Source organism: Schistocerca cancellata, chromosome 3 (genome assembly GCF_023864275.1).
Source record: "Schistocerca cancellata isolate TAMUIC-IGC-003103 chromosome 3, iqSchCanc2.1, whole genome shotgun sequence".
Lineage (NCBI taxonomy): Eukaryota > Metazoa > Arthropoda > Insecta > Orthoptera > Acrididae > Schistocerca > Schistocerca cancellata.
In genome coordinates this window covers 660,720,624-660,738,194 of record NC_064628.1, presented here as the reverse complement: position 1 = coordinate 660,738,194, position 17,571 = coordinate 660,720,624, and the positions used below count along the sequence as shown (strand labels likewise).

The following is a 17,571-nucleotide window of genomic DNA, read 5'->3' as shown; positions in this document are numbered from 1 at the left end:
TTATTAGGAAAACAAAAGCTTAAAGAGGGTCTTCATGTGAGCCTTCTGTGCCTGTGACACACCCACCAATTGTCTGCAGTTGATTGGAGTCCTCTTCTCACTTTTGTACATTGTTTTCCTTCACTATTTCCAAATTTTAATAAATTTTTTGATAAAACTGTACTCCATTCAGTAATATGCCTCTGTATTAACAAGAACAATGCCACACTCTTGCAGTGGCCCTTAGACACTGTAGAATTTTTGTCACTTGAAAATTGAGATATTACGTACTGTTGCAGGTCTTCTCCCAGCAAGCGGCTTATTCGCCAAACAGTCCCTGTGCCAGTAATTGCTGAAGAGAAATCAAAACTTATTCCTTCTACACGACCTTCTCGTTCATACGATAACAAAGTAACCTCTTTGGGTGCTAGAGAACCGCGCAGGGCGTGGGGTGAAGCCTCCCACCCTTCAGATGAGTAAGTACCTTTGATCATGGAAGTAGAATAGGAAAATATGATTCAGACATTAAAAACTGAATATAATTTTTTTCAGTGAGGGTGGATTTATTGATCGCACTGAAGAAAGACCTCACTTCTCACCTCTCTCAGCAAGCCGTACATTGAGTTATGTAGATGATGAGCCTGAAACCGATCGAAGTGTGAGCACTGGAGTGTATGAAATACCTGGATATGTAGATACACAATCACAGGTATCTCTCTCTCTCTCTCTCTCTCTCTCTCTCTCTCTCGTGTCGATACTTCCTACTGTTACAGTGTGTTATAGAGCACATAGCTAACTTTTATCACATGCTAGAATGTCAGGAATGAAAGATATACCAGAGTATTTCTTGTAAAATCTGGGTATTAAAAGTTATCAGTGTGGGACTGGCATTTCTATTGTATATACGTTGGCCAAAAATTTTCATCATTGGACAAGTGACTCATTCAACTGGCAATGAATTTCAATAGATGTCACACTGTGCAAATGGAGAAAACTAATGTTTACATGCTGTTCTTGTAATGGAAACATCACCATTTTAAGTATCAAAAACAGTCCTCAGGCTCATCACTGTCACTCAAGTTCTGTGCAGCGTACAGTGCTGCCATCTCATGGATGTCGTCTATCCTTACTGGTGACAGACACTGACTCGGCACAATGATCGATTCTGGCCTGTTTGACCACCATCTAGCCTCTTGTACTACTCTCCAGTGGAACTGTAATAGTTACTATCATCAACTTTCAGAATTGCAGTCTCTTCTTCCTCCTCTCTATTCTGTAGCTTGTGTTGTACTGCAGGAATCTCGTTCTGTGGATACTCATTTGCTGACTCTTTGTGGTTTCCAGGCCTTCTGCCAGAACTGGGTTGGTCCTTTGCAAGCATCCTGTGGTGTCTGTCTGTCTGTCAGTCGGTTCGGTTCCTGGGTGCCTCTTCATACTGTGCTGGAAGCAGTGACCTTTCAGACCCATTTAGACTCAGCAGTAACAATATGCAGTTGTCATCTCCTCCCTCCTATGTTTCCTGCTCTTCTTGCTCTCCTTTGGAAGCTTCCTCCCTTCTCCTTGTGGATTTTTACACCCGTAACTCTCTATTTGGTGCCACTATGACCGCTGTTTGATGCAGGATTGTTGAAGGCCTGCTGGCAGGACTTACACTGGAGCACACAAACGCTTTAGTGTGGCATGTGGAACTTTTTTGGCCATTGATCTTCCCTTCTTAGCTCATCTGTTCAATGAGGAGTTCATGGTGATTTGTGCAACACAATCATTTTCTGATTGTCTTACCTTTTCTTCAGCATTATTTGCCTGGACGCCCTCCCATGTGAGCCTTTGCTAATGCTGAGTGGGATGCCTTTTCTTCGGTTGCCATCCCAACTGCTCCACCACTGTGACGGCATTGACGAGCCTGTATGGAGTCTGACCGATTACATTCTTTCAGCAACTACTTCAGCAATTCCTTCTTCCTCAGGTTTTCCCCAACAGAAGACTGTCCCACTGTGGAACCTGTAAAATTGCTTGTTATGAACATCAACAAAATTGTGCATGCCACTGAAAGACTAACTGTCAGAGAGATTGCAGAAGACTATAACATTTCAGTTGTTCGGTCTTCTCAAACACCACGTGGAATGACTCCCTTTATTTTTCATTGCCCACTGCCTGGAGCCTTACAATTCCAACTGGGCAACTGGGAATTCGCCAGAAACCTTGCTCTCTGCCCGGACACTGCTCCTGTACTTATCGGTGGCTAATCAATGTCATATACTTGCCCTTTATAACAATGTCTAAAGTGAGGGCTAATTCCCTTCCCAATTGCGAGAAAGTGTCATTATTCCAGTTTTTAAATTACGTAAACCGCATCTTCACATGCTGAGCTATCGTCCAGTCAGTTTAACCAGTACCCTTTGCATGTTACTTGAATGTATGGTGAGTGGAAGGCTGTATTGAATCCTTGAATCCCAGGACCTTTTGACTTCAACCCAGGGTTGTTTTCGCCAAGGCCACTCTACTGTAGATAATTTAGGTCGCCTGAAGTCTGCTATTTAAATGGCTTTTGTCTCGGTTCAACACCTTGTTGCAGCCTTCTTTGATCTGCCCAAAGCTTATGACACCACATGGTGCCACCACATCCTTGCCACCTTACACGATTAGTGCCTCTGGCGTGCTCCCAATTTTTATCTGGAATTTTCTTTGATGGCGCACTTTCCAGTCACAGATTGGCACCTCCCATAGCACTTCCATTCTGCAGGAGAGTGGGGTTCCACAGGGTTCTCTTTTTGAGTGTCCCTCTCTTTTTAGCAGCTGTCAATGGTCTTGTGGTGGCTGTGGGGCCTGTGGTACCCCCCTTTTTGTATGCTGATGATTTTTGCATTTATTTTTGTTCATCTGTGATGATCGTTGTTTAACACAGACTGCAGGGAACTATATGCCGAGTGTACTCTTGGGCTCTCATTCATTGCTTCCATTTTTCAGCTGCCAAGACCTGCGTTACACATTTGTCATTAATGTGCATCTAGATCTGTACCTCGATAGCCAGTCCCTCAATCTAGTGGACTCTCATCATTCTTTTAGGGACTGGTCTGTGATGTGTGGTTGAGAAGGCTTCCCCATCGTTGTAAACTACAGCGGACATGTTGTCACACCTCAATGCTTTCTGATACCTCAGAAACACCAACTGGGATGGGGACCACTCTACTCTGATATGGCTCTACACAGCATTTATGCAGTCCCGTCTAGATGACGTGAGTCTTGCATGCAGCTCAGTGTCACCTTTGACATTACAGATGCTGGATCCGATATATCATTGTGGAGTAGGACTGGCTGCTGGTGCATTCTGGACTAGCCCCATGATCAGCCTCCTTGTGGAGGCAGGGGTTCCACCATTGTGAGTTCTGCGCTGACAACAGTCGATCGCTTATGTACGTTACACATATGTTGCTCCCCGGTGCTACTGTGGTCTCTTCTTTCTAGTTACAAAGATCCGCCTGCAGTGGTAGCCCAGGTCTCCAGGTCTGAGGTTACAATTGCCATGCACATCTATTCCCTGTTTTCTAAACTCCAGCTTTCCCCTCTTGCACCTCTTCTCTGGGCCTTTTCGTGTACAACTTTGTGGACACCCTCCATCCAACCTCTGTCTTGACTCATTGCAAGGTCCGAATAACTCTGGTCATCCTGAAATCCACAGCCACCAGTTCTTCTTCATTCTTGGCATGTTTCGGGGCTCAGAAGTAGTCTATACTAATAGCTGAATGGTTGCTGGTCACACTGGCTTTGCTTATGTCCGTGCAGGATGTAATGCACTCTGCTCCTTGTCGGATGGCTGCAGTGTTTTCACTGCGTAGTTGGCACTGTTAACCATCTCTTGTGCTCTTGATCATATCCTTTCCTGCATCAGTGAGTCCTTCCTCATGTATAACAACCTTTTCAGCAGTTTACAAGCTCTTCACCGTTGTTACCCTTGCCATTCCTTGGTCCTGACCATCCAGGATTCCCACTTGGTGGTCTGTGTGTGGGACCTGTGTCACTTTGGGATCCTGGGGATGAACTCACTGACATGCTGGCCAAACTTGTTACCAGTGAGCAGCTTCTTTAAATCAGTATCCCAGAATTGGACCTTCGAAAGTTCTAAGAATTAGGAAAACAGAATGGCATACTCTGACTTTGCTGAACAAACTACCGGCAATAAAGTAGGTAATGAATTTGTGGAGGACCTCCATGCGGGCCTCTCACAAAAACTCATCGTCCTTTGTGAGCTCTGTATCGGACATACTCGGCTGACCCATGGTGATCTCCTCCATTGCCTGGATCCACCACACTGTTGTTGCGATGCCCATTTGATGGCAGTCCACATTTTGTTGAACTGTCCTAACCTAGCGATAGTGCAATGGACTCTTAACCTTTCTGACTCACAACTCCCGGTGTTACAGTGGATGATCTGGTTTTACATTTTATTTATGAAGGGGTTTTTACCATTCTCTCTATGGTATGGCACCTCAGCCTTGTTGGCGCATTGAGGGGTTGGTGGGACATTGTGTTGTGTCGTCTGCCCTGAATGGGCACCAGCAGTCTGGGCTTGGTGATCTGCCCCAGCCCTCACCTTACCTGCTTGTTTGCTTCTCTCCCTCCTCTTGCATATTCTGTTTGACTTGTTCTTCCTCTGTTTTCCTGTGCTTCTCTTGCACTGTCCATTTTGCTAGTCTTTCCTTAGTATTACTGGGTGGGGTGCCTGTGGTAAGTGGTGGGCAGTATGGTTCCCATCAGTCTGCCTTTGGAGGCCTCCAGCTGCTCCCTGGATGTGGCACTTTGCCCACTTTTTTCTTTTACCCCCATTTCTTTTTCCTTTATATAGGCTTCGTTGACCTTGGGTAGACCTTGGGGTTTTCATTCCTTGGGTTTCATGCACTAGGCCCTTATTTGGTGTGTAGTTTCTTCGACTTACCTGTTGCAGGTGGGAGTGACTGATGACCTCGTAGTTTGCACCTTTAATCACTAAACCAACCAACTATATAAATTGAAAGAACTGTGTGTTCCTTACTTTTTTATTCCAATGAACCAAAAGACTTAATCAAGTATTATATATAATTTAAACAAATAAAAAAACTGTATAGGTTGGCTTGCTTCTTCAGCTGATAACAACAAAGATTAACATGAAAACCAAAAGATGAAGTTATCAGTTTGAAGCTTGATTTAAGACCATAACAATTAACGAACATTGGCTTGTTGTACCTGGTAATCTTGGTCTTCATACATACAATACTTACTGATGTGCAAAGAGAAGAAACTGGGGTGGGAGGGGTCAATCATGACAGTTTCAGCTTTTGTGCGGGCTGCCTAACATTTGTTCACCTCATTTGTGTTTGCTATCAACCAGATGTTGACTCACCACTCTGCCTTAGTTTGTGTTGTAGATTTTGTTGTTGGCCTCTGAAACTAATTTCCACTGACTGTATAGTATTACTTGTGCTTTTGTGTTTGTATGTGAATTAAGCTGGAAGTTACAATTAAGTGCAAGTTCCAAGGGGAGCAGTGTAATATTCTTTGTTCGTATTCTCTTGGCGTAATAAAACCTGTCATTACTGTATACTAGCAGTTTATTTTAATAACTATTGCGTATTACATTCTCTAGGTCCTTGATTGTCACTGTATTTCCTCTTATATAATGCATTTATGTTATGATATACCCAGTTTTCCAGTTGCACTTTTTATAACACTGTGTGTGTGTGTGTGTGTTTTTTTTTTTTTTTTCAAGATTTATATTTTTAAGCTTGATACTAAAAACCCAGCAGTGGCTTGTTAGGGTCCTAGTACATTGTTGTTGCTGTAGTCTCAGTGGTCACCACTTCCCTATAAATTTCTTCTTGTTCATTCTGTGGTATTCCAATGCTGATGCAAATATTCAGTGGGCACTTGAGTATGTATTTGGGTGTCTGTGTGCTATTGCTGAAAAAGAGCTAATTCTCTAGTGTGAATACTGTTTTCTGTTGACATCTGTCATGGTGTATGCAATTTCATAACACTGCCATTTTTGACCCTTGCAAAATAGGTGCACTGGAATAGTCCTTTTGATATTTCTAGATTATCTTTGATTTTTTTATTTCCTTTAATTTTTAAATATAGAAGTTGTTCTGTTGATACTTTGCATCTACTTCCAATGTTTCAAGACACTTGTCTCATTTTGGAAACTACCAAGACAGTTATAATAAAAAACTAAATGAACAACTCTGTTCATATACACAAACGAAACAGCAAACATCAGAGGTAAAGTGGCGTATGTTATTTTAGTCAATCATATTCAATATCCCCAACACATAATATAGTGCTAGAAGCAGCAGCATGTTATGGTCAAATACCAATTTAGATGTGTCATACTTCTATTAACAACAAATCTTTCTGGTAATTTGAACTGTAGAGTGCATAATCTCTATTTACCAGAATGAGCTGATTGTTATTTTTCTGATTTCTTCAAACTATTGGCACCATTATTTTAAACACACAACAGCAGCGTAAGATTTTCCAGCTGAACTTGGCTATGATGGAAATAATTTGTAGTGAAACAGTCTTGTAGGTAGGGCAACCACAGCTCTGAATAGTCATCTTGGGTATTAATAAACCACTTCAGCTGTATTTAGTCCTTTATTATTGTATAACTGCCAGTTTCATGGTCTTAAGAGCCACACCTTCAGGTAAACATCTGCATAACAATAAATCCAGAAGGAATAACAACCATAAGAGGTACACTGGTTACGTAAATTATTTTAAGATTTAAAAAAAATTAAAAATATTAAAAAATTTTACATTAGAGTATCAAAACGTTTGTGCTCACATAGTTAACATTAGATCAGAAAAGCTCGGAACTTTGTACCCAACATTTGATGTCTGTCAGAACAGAAAACCACTAAAGGTGGTGTGTTACAGAATAAAACAGCCAATTCCAATATAGTGGATGGGCCCTAAACAAATCATACTATAGTGATCCATTGGTAACTTGAAAATAAATGAAAAACAATTAAGACCTAATTTTGGACTTGAATGAAAAACCAAGAAGTGGTTGCCATGAAATGGAGGGATGTTGTAAGATCAAACCTCTCAAATAAATTGCCATTGATGGAAAGGCAGAACCTGAAAACTGCCCTTACTGCTTCTCCAAACGAAATTTTTTTTTTTTTGAAGTTTCATGTACTCTTAATAGGTAACAAATTCACTACAGCCTTGGATGCTTTTCATGGTCAAAGTGAAGAATTTTTTAAAACATTTTTAGGAAACAATTTTTATAACTTTAAAGTTCTTGATGATGTCTTTTACTTTTAAGGTTGATTCAGTGGATCCTGCTGGCAGATCTGGTTCGTTATTGTAATATATGCCTAAGATTATCCTCTTTTACGTCATTACATGCTCTAGCTTTAGCGTAACTTATGGGTGTTGTTGTTGTTGTTGTTGTTGTTGTTGCTGTGGTCGTCAGTCCTGAGACTGGTTTGATGCAGCTCTCCATGCTACTCTATCCTGTGCAAGCTTCATCATTCCCAGTACCTACTGCAACCTACAGCCTTCTGAATCTGCTTAGTGTATTTATCTCTAGGTCTCCCTCTACGATTTTTACCCTCCACGCTGCCCTCCAATACTAAATTTGTGATCCCTTGATGCCTCAGAACATGTCCTACCAACCGATCCCTTCTTCTGTCAAGTTGTGCCACAAACTCCTCCCCAATTCTGTTCAGTACCTCCTCATTAGTTACATGATCTACCCATCTAATATTCAGCATTCTTCTGTAGCACCACATTTCGAAATCATCTATTCTCTTCTTGTCCAAACCATTTACTGTCCATGTTTCACTTCCATACATGGCTACACACCGTACAAATACTTTCAGCAATGATTTCCTGACACTTAAATCTATACTCAATGTTAACAAATTTCTCTCCTTCAGGAACGCTTTCCTTGGCATTGCCAGTCGGCATTTTATATCCTCTCTACTTCGACCATCATAAGTTATTTTGCTCCCCAAATAGCAAAACTCCTTTACTGCTTTAAGTGTCTCATTTCCTAATCTAATTCCCTCAGCATCACCAGACTTAATTCGACTACATTCCATTATCCGTGTTTTGCTTTTGTTGATGTTCATCTTGTACCCTCCTTTCATGACACTGTCCATTTCGTTCAACTGCTCTTCCAAGTCCTTTGCTGTCTCTGACAGAATTACAATGTCATCGGCGAACCTCAAAGTTTTTATTTCTTCTCCATGGATTTTAATACCTACTCTGAATTTTTCTTTTGTTTCCCTTACTGCTTGCTCAGTATACAGATTGAATAACATTGGGGAAAGGCTACACCCCTGTCTCACTCCTTTCCCAACCACTCCCCTTGATGTCCCTCTACTCTTATAACTGCCATCTGGTTTCTGTACAAATTGTAGATAGCCTTTCGCTTCCTATATTTGACCCCTGCCACCTTCAGAATTTGAAAGAGAGTATTCCAGTCAACATTGTCAAAAGCTTTCTCTAAGTCTACAAATGCTAGAAACGTAGGTTTGCCTTTCCTTAATCTTTCTTCTAAGGTAAGTTGTAAGGTCAGTATTGCCTCACGTGTTCCAGTATTTCTACGGAATCCAAACTGATCTTCCCCGAGGTCAGCTTCTACCAGTTTTTCCATTCGTCTGTAAATAATTCGCGTTAGTATTATCTGTCAACACCTGTTTTTTTTGGGATTGGAATTATTATATTGTTCTTGAAGTCTGAGGGTATTTCGCATGTCTCATACACTTTCCTCACCAGATGGTAGAGTTTTGTGAGAACTGGCTCTCCCAAGGAATGTTGTCAAATCCCGGGGCCTTGTTTAGACTTAGGTCTTTCAGTGCTCTGTCAAACTCTTTACACAGTATAATATCTCCCATTTCATCTTCATCTACATCCTCTTCCATTTCCATAATATTGCCCTGAAGTACATCGCCATTTTATAGACACTCTATATACTGCTTCCACCTTTCTGCTTTCCCTTCTTTGCTTAGAACTGGGTTTCCATCTGAGCTCTTGATATTCATACAAGTGGTTCTCTTTTCTCCAAAGGTCTCTTTAATTTTCCTGTAGGCAGTATCTATCTTACCCCTAGTGAGACAAGCCTCTACATCCTTACATTTGTCCTCTAGCCATCCCTGCTTAGCCATTTTGCACTTCCTGTCGATCTCATTTTTGAGACATTTGTATTCCTTCTTGCCTGCTTCATTTACTGTGTTTTATATTTTCTTCTTTCATCAATTAAATTCAATATTTCTTCTGTTACCCAAGGATTTCTACTAGCCCTCGTCTTTTTACCTACTTGATCCTCTGCTGCCTTCACTACTTCATCCCTCAAAGCTACCCATTCTTCTTCTATTGTATTTCTTTCCCCCTTTTGTGACAATTGTTCCCTTATGCTCTCCCTGAAACTCTGTACAACCTCTGGTTTAATCAGTTTGTCCAGGTCCCATCTCCTTAAATTCCCACCTTTTTGCAGTTTCTTCAGTTTTAATCTACAGTTCATAACCAGTAGATTGTGGTCAGAGTCCACATCTGCCCCCTGGAAATGTCTCAGAATTTAAAACCTGGTTCCTAAATCTCTGTCTTACCACTATATAATGTATCTGAAACCTGTCAGTATCTCCAGGCTTCTTCCATGTATACAATCTTCTTTTATGATGGGTGTTATTAAGAAAAAAAAGACAGTTGCCAGTGTCATATTGTTATTCCACAGGTGGCTTTCCAAAAAAAATTTTTTTCATTTTACACCAATATTCCTTGTTCTCATTCACCATTATTGTATCACCCAAAAGACCCCCAACCATTTGGTCGGGCCGGCACATCATCAGCTCATTCGTGAGCCGTCCACTGGCAAGTTGTTTACTTTCCTGCCGTCAGTATGACACAGCATGTGGCTGCGTCCCCTGTTCATGATTCTGTATCGATCGGAGAAGCTGTAAGTGTAGTATTTAGGTTCTGCGTTTCTGGAAATAGCTATTTATGTGTTTGGTTCAAATTGAACATGCCTCAATTTTGGGGCAACCACTTCTTGGTTTTTCTTTCTGCCCCAAAATTAACTCTTTGCAGTTTTTCATTTATTTTTGCCTTACCATTGGATCGCTATAGCATGATTTGTGTAGGACCCATCTGCTATAATGGAATTCGGCTATTTTATTCTAGGACACACTGTCTTTGAGCAGTGTTTTGTTCTGAAGGACAATAAATGTTGAGTTCAAAGTTCAGAGCGTTTCCGCTTTAATGTTTTAGTTATGCGAGTATTGATATTCTCATGTAAAAGATTTTAATATTATTTAATTTTTTTAAGCTAAAATAATTTACCATGCCAGTATTTGTCAGGATTGTTATTCCTTCTGGATTTATTGTTATGCAGATGTTCACTTGAAGATATGGCTCTCAAGACCACGAAACTGGTAGTGATCCAATAATAAAGGACTAAATACAGCTGAAGTGGTGAAGCCGTTTTTTTTAGTACCCAAGAATTTTTAGTGAGATGCAATTTCATTTACTTTTTGATCCATATATATACATCATCAATGCTTCTTTTATATGTAGCTGAGTATGGACTACTGTTAGCAATTTTGGTGAATATCTGACTTGTGCCAGTGATGAAAAGTAAAAGGTTTGACATGCAGTGTGGGCTGTGAAGAATGTTGCTTGAAGTCAGCATGCCCAGTGAGTTAATTTTATTCTCTGAGAGGAGAGTAGAATGAAATTTTCTCTGGGTACAGCATTTGGCACAATGTTTAGCTCACTCTGAGAAGCTACTAAGTGGTGATAAAAACAGTGCCATACATATCCCTAACTCAAGTGTAAATGTATGTTACAGTTTATTATTAATTGATTTTCAAAATATATTTCTCATTTTTATACCATCACTATACTCTCTCAAGCACAGTAGAAATATGCAATTAAAATGATATACTGAAATTATTTAAATGGAGGGCTACTTTCAGCCTGTTGAACCATCAAATGATTTTGGTGGATCATTTTGAATTGCATACTTCATCTTCCCCATTTCAAGTAACCTTTTGGATATTTGTTGTTGTAGTGAATTTTATTGTGACATCCATTTCACTTGCTGTTAGAATTATCAATTGCTTTCTTCTGTAACTTCTCACAGTTCCCCTGTGTGATATGATGAAAACTGAATCTGAGGCACTAGCAAATTAACAAATTTTGTTATTAGCTAACATAAATGCAACAGAGATAAATAGTTCAAAGTAGACTGACTAAATGATATAGATAGATTTTAATTAATGTATTGGAATCCATTACAAACAAACCTAATTCTTACCTCTTTGGACAACGACATTGTCCTTTGCAATATTGATCATATCTCGTACATGGCATTTTAATTGTAGTGAATTGTGTTATTTATTATGTGTGATTTTGATTTCTCTGTGAGATATTATATCTACTTACCTACGCTGATTTATAATCCATTAACAGATGAAGGTGGCAGGGGTAAAATACAGGGAGCGAAAGGCTATTTACAATTTGTACAGAAACCAGATGGCAGTTAAGAGTAGAGGGACATGAAAGGGAAGCAGTGGTTGGGAAGGGAGTGAGACAGGGTTGTAGCCTATCCCCGATGTTATTCAATCTGTATATTGAGCAAGCAGTAAAGGAAACGAAAGAAAAGTTCGGAGTAGGTATTGAAATCCATGGAGAAGAAATAAAAAAAACTTTGAGGTTCGCTGATGACATTGTACTTCTGTCAGAGACAGCAAAGGACTTGGAAGAGCAGTTGAATGGAATGGATAGTGTCTTGAAAGGAGGATATAAGATTAACATCAACAAAAGCAAAACAAGGATAATGGAATGTAGTCGAATTAAGTCGGGTGATGCTGAGGGAATTAGATTAGGAAATGAGACACTTAAAGTAGTAAAGGAGTTTTGCTATTTGGGGAGCAAAATAACTGATGATAGTCGAAGTAGAGAGGATATAAAATGTAGACTGGCAATGGCAAGGAAAGCGTTTCTGAAGAAGAGAAATTTGTTAACATTGAGTATAGATTTAAGTGTCAGGAAGTCGTTTCTGAAAGTATTTGTATGGAGTGTAGCCATGTATGGAAGTGAAACAGGGACGATAAATAGTTTGGACAAGAAGAGAATAGAAGCTTTTGAAATGTGGTGCTACAGAGGAGTGCTGAAGATCAGATGGGTAGATCACATAACTAATGAGGAAGTATTGAATAGGATTGGGGAGAAGATAAGTTTGTGGCACAACTTGACTAGAAGAAGGGATCGGTTGGTAGGACTTGTTCTGAGGCATCAAGGGATCATCAATTTAGTACTGGAGGGCAGCGTGGAGGGTAAAAATCATAGAGGGAGACCAAGAGATGAATACACTAAGCAGATTCAGAAGGATGTGGGTTGCGGTAGGTACTGGGAGATGAAGAAGCTTGCACAGGATAGAGTGGTGTGGAGAGCTGCATCAAACCAGTGTCAGGACTGAAGACAACAACAACAGATGAAAATTGTAAAAAGTTTCAGAAGTTTGAGTTTCTGTTATTTAAAAAGGAAGTACTTAAATTCGGAAGGTAATGCATCACTCTGGAATAAGGAAAATATATTAAGACTTTTATTGTAATGTACACAGTGCTGTGGAACTGATTTAAAATGCATTTGGAATTGGCTAGTAGCTATTTGTCTTGCTGGTCACTACCCAACCAGCAGGTTAAATGCATCCATTCGAAGAAAATACTGCTGTTTTTTTTTAAATAAGTCTTACAGCAATTAGTTACTACTGTTCTTTTTCTCTATTGGGATGGGATTAGATAAGTCTTGTGAAGAAAGTAATGAAGTGTTGTTGTATTGAGATAAATGAATAGTCCTGTCACAGGTACAACCTGCTATGTTAGAGGCAGGGCCACCTTTGAAACAAGTCACATCCCTAGCTATCCAACACAAGAATAACCAGCCAGTGGCAGAATATGTCCTCTCTTTCTTGCTCCCCCCCCCCCCCCCCCCCCAATCCTCTTTTGACAGTTTGTCTGAATTGTGTAGATGTGAATTCTTACAGCTCATCTTTCTATCCCATATTCCTTGTGGCCTCAGTTTACATTAGCCCTGCTGCCGTACCTCCCACCTAAGTGAAATTGCACCTATATTGTTCTCTGGTGTCTCCCTCTTTCTGTATTCAAACTTATCCCTGACCTTCCCTCTTCCCATACTTGTGTTCATGACATAAGAAAGAAACTCTTTGCAGAGACAAGTGGCCATCGCAGATTGGCACCCAGTGATTTGTGGGAATGCCTCGATGCAGATCTTTTTATGCCATATTCTTGATATATTTCAAAATCGTCTTAAGGTCAGTGCTATAAAATACACAAATCAGCCACACATTAATATACTTCGAAACAAGGAATGTGGATGTACAGATTTATACTTACAAATATAACATAAAGTATACAACATAAATCATCTAAAACTTGAATTGTATAATTTTGTGAATGCGTCAAGACATTAAAGCAGCAATTTGGCAAATGATAGTAGGCAGAGAGGCACTTAATTGGTTGTGTAGCTAATACTAATTAAATCTCTTACTAACCTTGATATTGAAGGAAGATTTTTTAAATGGAATGATATAATTTTTAGTGGCATTCAAAAGCTCTTGAAAAGATCGAACTATGATGTAACGCTGTTTAACGTTGGTATTAACACTTTGCCGTCTGCACGTCTTGCTTGGCGCCGGCAGTGCTAATTCGTATTATTTGGCTTGTCGCCGGCAGTTCTTGACATTATCGGGAGATTATAAATTGTTACGTTTTACTAATCTCATAATTAGTTCTCATAAGTTCTCAACCCTGTTCCCCTTCTTTCATGAAACTTCGAAGATATGCAATTGTAAATAAATACAAAATTCGTTTGTTGCATACATTTGTTTATTTGCATTGTCTTCGGTACTAAGTATTTCTCTTTCATATGATAACACAGCAAAACAGTCTCCAAGATGTAACGCAACTCCACAAGACTTGCACATTAAGTTGGTTGTGCTTCTTTTTTTGTTTTTGGAACAACATGGCAGTTTCTTCGTTTTCATTTATTCGTTACAGAAATAAGTATTAGTTGGTGTTGCTTTATGTGACCAGAAATTCCGTCAACCGGATCAAGATGAGACATACGCGATGTACTGGCAACCTCCAAGTTTTGCTCAGAAGCAAGTACATGGTTTTTTATCTACGAATCGGACACTATCAATAAAAAATTGTGAAATCGGAGACGCTTGTGTTCTGTAATGAAATATTGACAAGTAAGGAATGCATTAAATAATGTGCAATTAAAGAGGTACATGCAAACCTTTTTTGACCATTTTATAGTTCTTCTGTATAGAGGATGATAACTCAAATATTGATCTGCCCAATCCACCCCTTTCATGTATTTGTTGTAGTCTAATATACTTTCATGGTTTTTTTAATTGTGTAATTAGTTTTTCTACATTTTCTTTGAGTGTCAGTTAAAGTGGCATTATGTATTGTAGAGACCATTTATATCATTTTAGTTTTCGAAGCTCTCCATACCTGTGCGAGTACTTCACCTTTCCCTTGATGACGAAATTCAAACACATTGACTTCTGCACGTTTTAATTTTTCCGGAATTCCTCTATTTTGCCTTATCATTCCACAAACTAGTATTTTCTTTTCAAGTAACGTCTCTGCAAGTTCTGCACTGTTCTAATAATTATCCATAAGAAGGTGTCAATAGTTCCAGCACTGTTTTTGCTAAAGGCTGTCTAGCACTGGAATATGTCTTGAATGAGGAAATGTATCCCGTACTAGAATCACACAGCATCTGAATGAGTATACCATATTTTGTAATTTTCGACAGATTATAAACTTTAAAATTTAACTGTCCACACCACGGTATCATTCTTTCATCAGTTGAGATGTTTTGTCTTAGATTAAAAGTTTCTTTAAACTTTTTGGAAAAATTATCAATTACAAATTGCACTTTCAAAAGCCAGTCAGCATTATCCGGTTTATTGTTGTTGTCAGAAAAATGTACAAATGATGATATTTGTCTGAATCGGTTGCGGGACATCGTTTTGCGAAATATCGGTGTGTCCATCAATGGATTCGTTGACCAATAATCATTGATCCTTGCTTTTTTTACATTCCCCATAAGGATAGCAAGCTCAAACTATTTTCTAAGTTCGGGTCCCATAATGTCGACAAATTTGGCATTTTTTAAAATCCAGTTTCCTTCTATTGTAATTTAGACTGTAGTACTTGTTGGTTTTGTTAGTAATGCATTCAAATATATCATTACCAGTATATGACTCTAAGACATCGTCAACCTCTGTGTATCTTTGGGAAATATGTTTGGACTCAGAGATTCTTCAAATTTATTATTGGTCCTTGGTAAATCAACGTCTGACCACATTGCACTGTCTTCCTAGTGTGATTCATCCGAATCAGTTGGCAACTGTAGTGTTCGCTGAATTCTTTGTGGACGTGTTTCACTATCTTCCGACGATTCTGCTTCACTTTCATTTTTTTTGATATCCAATGTCCTCTTCCCAATCGGCCAAGTCGTCCAGAACGTCAGACAAGACATCCACACATTCATCGTAAATAATCGTATCGTCTCTTTCATCTGCCAAGATGAAAGGGCACAATTACTTTAAAAACAAAAAACTTGTTGATGTGCGTAACTTATTGTTACTGGAACAAAACACCAACAGAATGCAAAAAATACTAAAGTGCTGTCGCCGGCCACTGCGTGATACTATGCTCACGATACCATTTAGGTTTTGCCAGCCACTGAGTGATACTATGCACCCAACACCACTGTGGTGTCGCCGACGGTTGTCTGCTATTTCCTGCAAGACACCACTGTGGTGTCACCGGCTGTTGACCCCTATTTTGCGCATGACATCACTGTGGTGTCTCCGGACGGGAAAGTGTTAAAACTTCTTGCAGAATTATCCAAGAAATGTGCTAAACTTGAAAGGCAACGTGGTCAGAAACAGCTACTGTGGTGTAAACTTCACCATTGAGGCTGTATGTCACACGGAGTTGGGTCTACACTACTAGGATAAAATGAATCTTCTCTTGCTCCTATGTTATGCAGAATAGGTTTTGGGTCAGATATTATTGTTGTTAATGAAACTGAATGTTGACTTCCACTTTACCAGAAATGGCATGGGAAAATTATTTCAAATGTGTGTTAAGTACTCTTGTTTCAATGAAAAGATTTCATGGAAACAAGAAACAGTCGAAAGACTTCATGTGGCTGTGGAGCCTGCCACTAGTGCTCCACTTGGCAGACTTTACACTGAAGTAGATTACTTCAGCTGCCTTGCCTTTCAATTTTAGCAAATTTCCTGGATAAAGTTTCAGTGTAAACATTAACAGGTATTCATACTTACTTCAATATCTTCCTTGATAAAAGAATTAAGAATAACACCCATGCAACTAAATGACGTACCCTTCTGTGTACTATCATTTGCCAAAGGCCACGTTTTGATGTCTAACCATTTATGAAATAAAAGGCTTGAAATTGTAGATGATTCACCCAGTATACCTGATGTTACATTTCTATGCATAACTTTGTAAGTCATCATTTCTTGTTTCATTTCCAAAGTACATTGTGTGTGTCTGATATATGTATTTTATAACACAAACTTGAAGCTGATGATGATTTCAAAATCTGTGAAATAAAGAGATTTGTGAGCTAGGCATTCCTACATATCATTGAATTGAACTTCATGTATCACGTAACACTTAACTCTGGCTTGTCAGAGTTGGTGGAGCTATCTAGTGCAAAATTGTTGTCCAGTTCGCTTGCTGTTTGTCTCTTCCAGCCTCCATCTGTCCTTTCTTGAGTTCCTCCTCCTCCTCCTCCTCCTCCTCCATGTTCCTCTCACCCACTCCACCTGACACAAAACCTCATTCCCAGTCAGGTAACTTTCTCATTATTCGTTTTGTGGTGCTCCGATGCTGATGTAAATATTCAGGTTCTGCAATAACAATGCAGATGTGCTGAAACAAATGAAAGTAGACAAATAAGACTTACTTCATGTAACTGAACAGTATTCTCTACCCTGACTGATTTAAAATATTTTATGTATCAATCATTTAACTTTTACTGTGGTATATGTAATTTCATAATATTAAATTTTTGTGACTCGTGCAGAATGGTTCAACATTGGATTGTTCTGTTTGTTGGGGTAATGTCCTTGCAATATTTCAATTATTTTCTTTAATTTCCCTAATTTTTTAAATATCAGCAGTTTTGTGTTCTTTTGATACTTCATATCTGCTTTGTTCTTTTGATACTTTGTATCTACTTTATAGCACTGCAAAACAGGTACTTGTCTGATTTTGAAGGCTCTCAAGATAGCTTTTATGAAAAACTAAAGCAACTATTTAATGTACACACATGGGACAGCATGCAAAAGAGGTAAAATGAAATACGTTATTTTCATCAACCACTGACGAGATCCCCAATACACAATATATTGCCAGAAACAGCAGCAAGTTATGGGCAAATTCTAATTCAGATATGTCATGTTTTTATTAACAAAAAATATCTCTGGTAATTTGCAGTCGACTGTGTCTGGTCCCTAATGTCAGATCTCTT

At 39.2% G+C, this 17,571-nt stretch overlaps 1 protein-coding gene across 4 annotated transcripts in view; it reads left to right on the top strand.

Moving 5' to 3' along the window:
- The window catches only part of LOC126175633 (tyrosine-protein phosphatase non-receptor type 4), a 171,935-nt gene that overhangs the window by 83,122 nt on the left and 71,242 nt on the right, over positions 1 to 17,571 (top strand). For all 4 annotated transcript variants that reach the window (XM_049922520.1, XM_049922522.1, XM_049922521.1 and 1 more), the window contains 2 exons: positions 279 to 455; positions 532 to 688. In XM_049922520.1, coding sequence (XP_049778477.1) covers positions 279 to 455; positions 532 to 688 — 334 coding nt within the window. The remainder of the gene's footprint in view (positions 1 to 278; positions 456 to 531; positions 689 to 17,571) is intronic.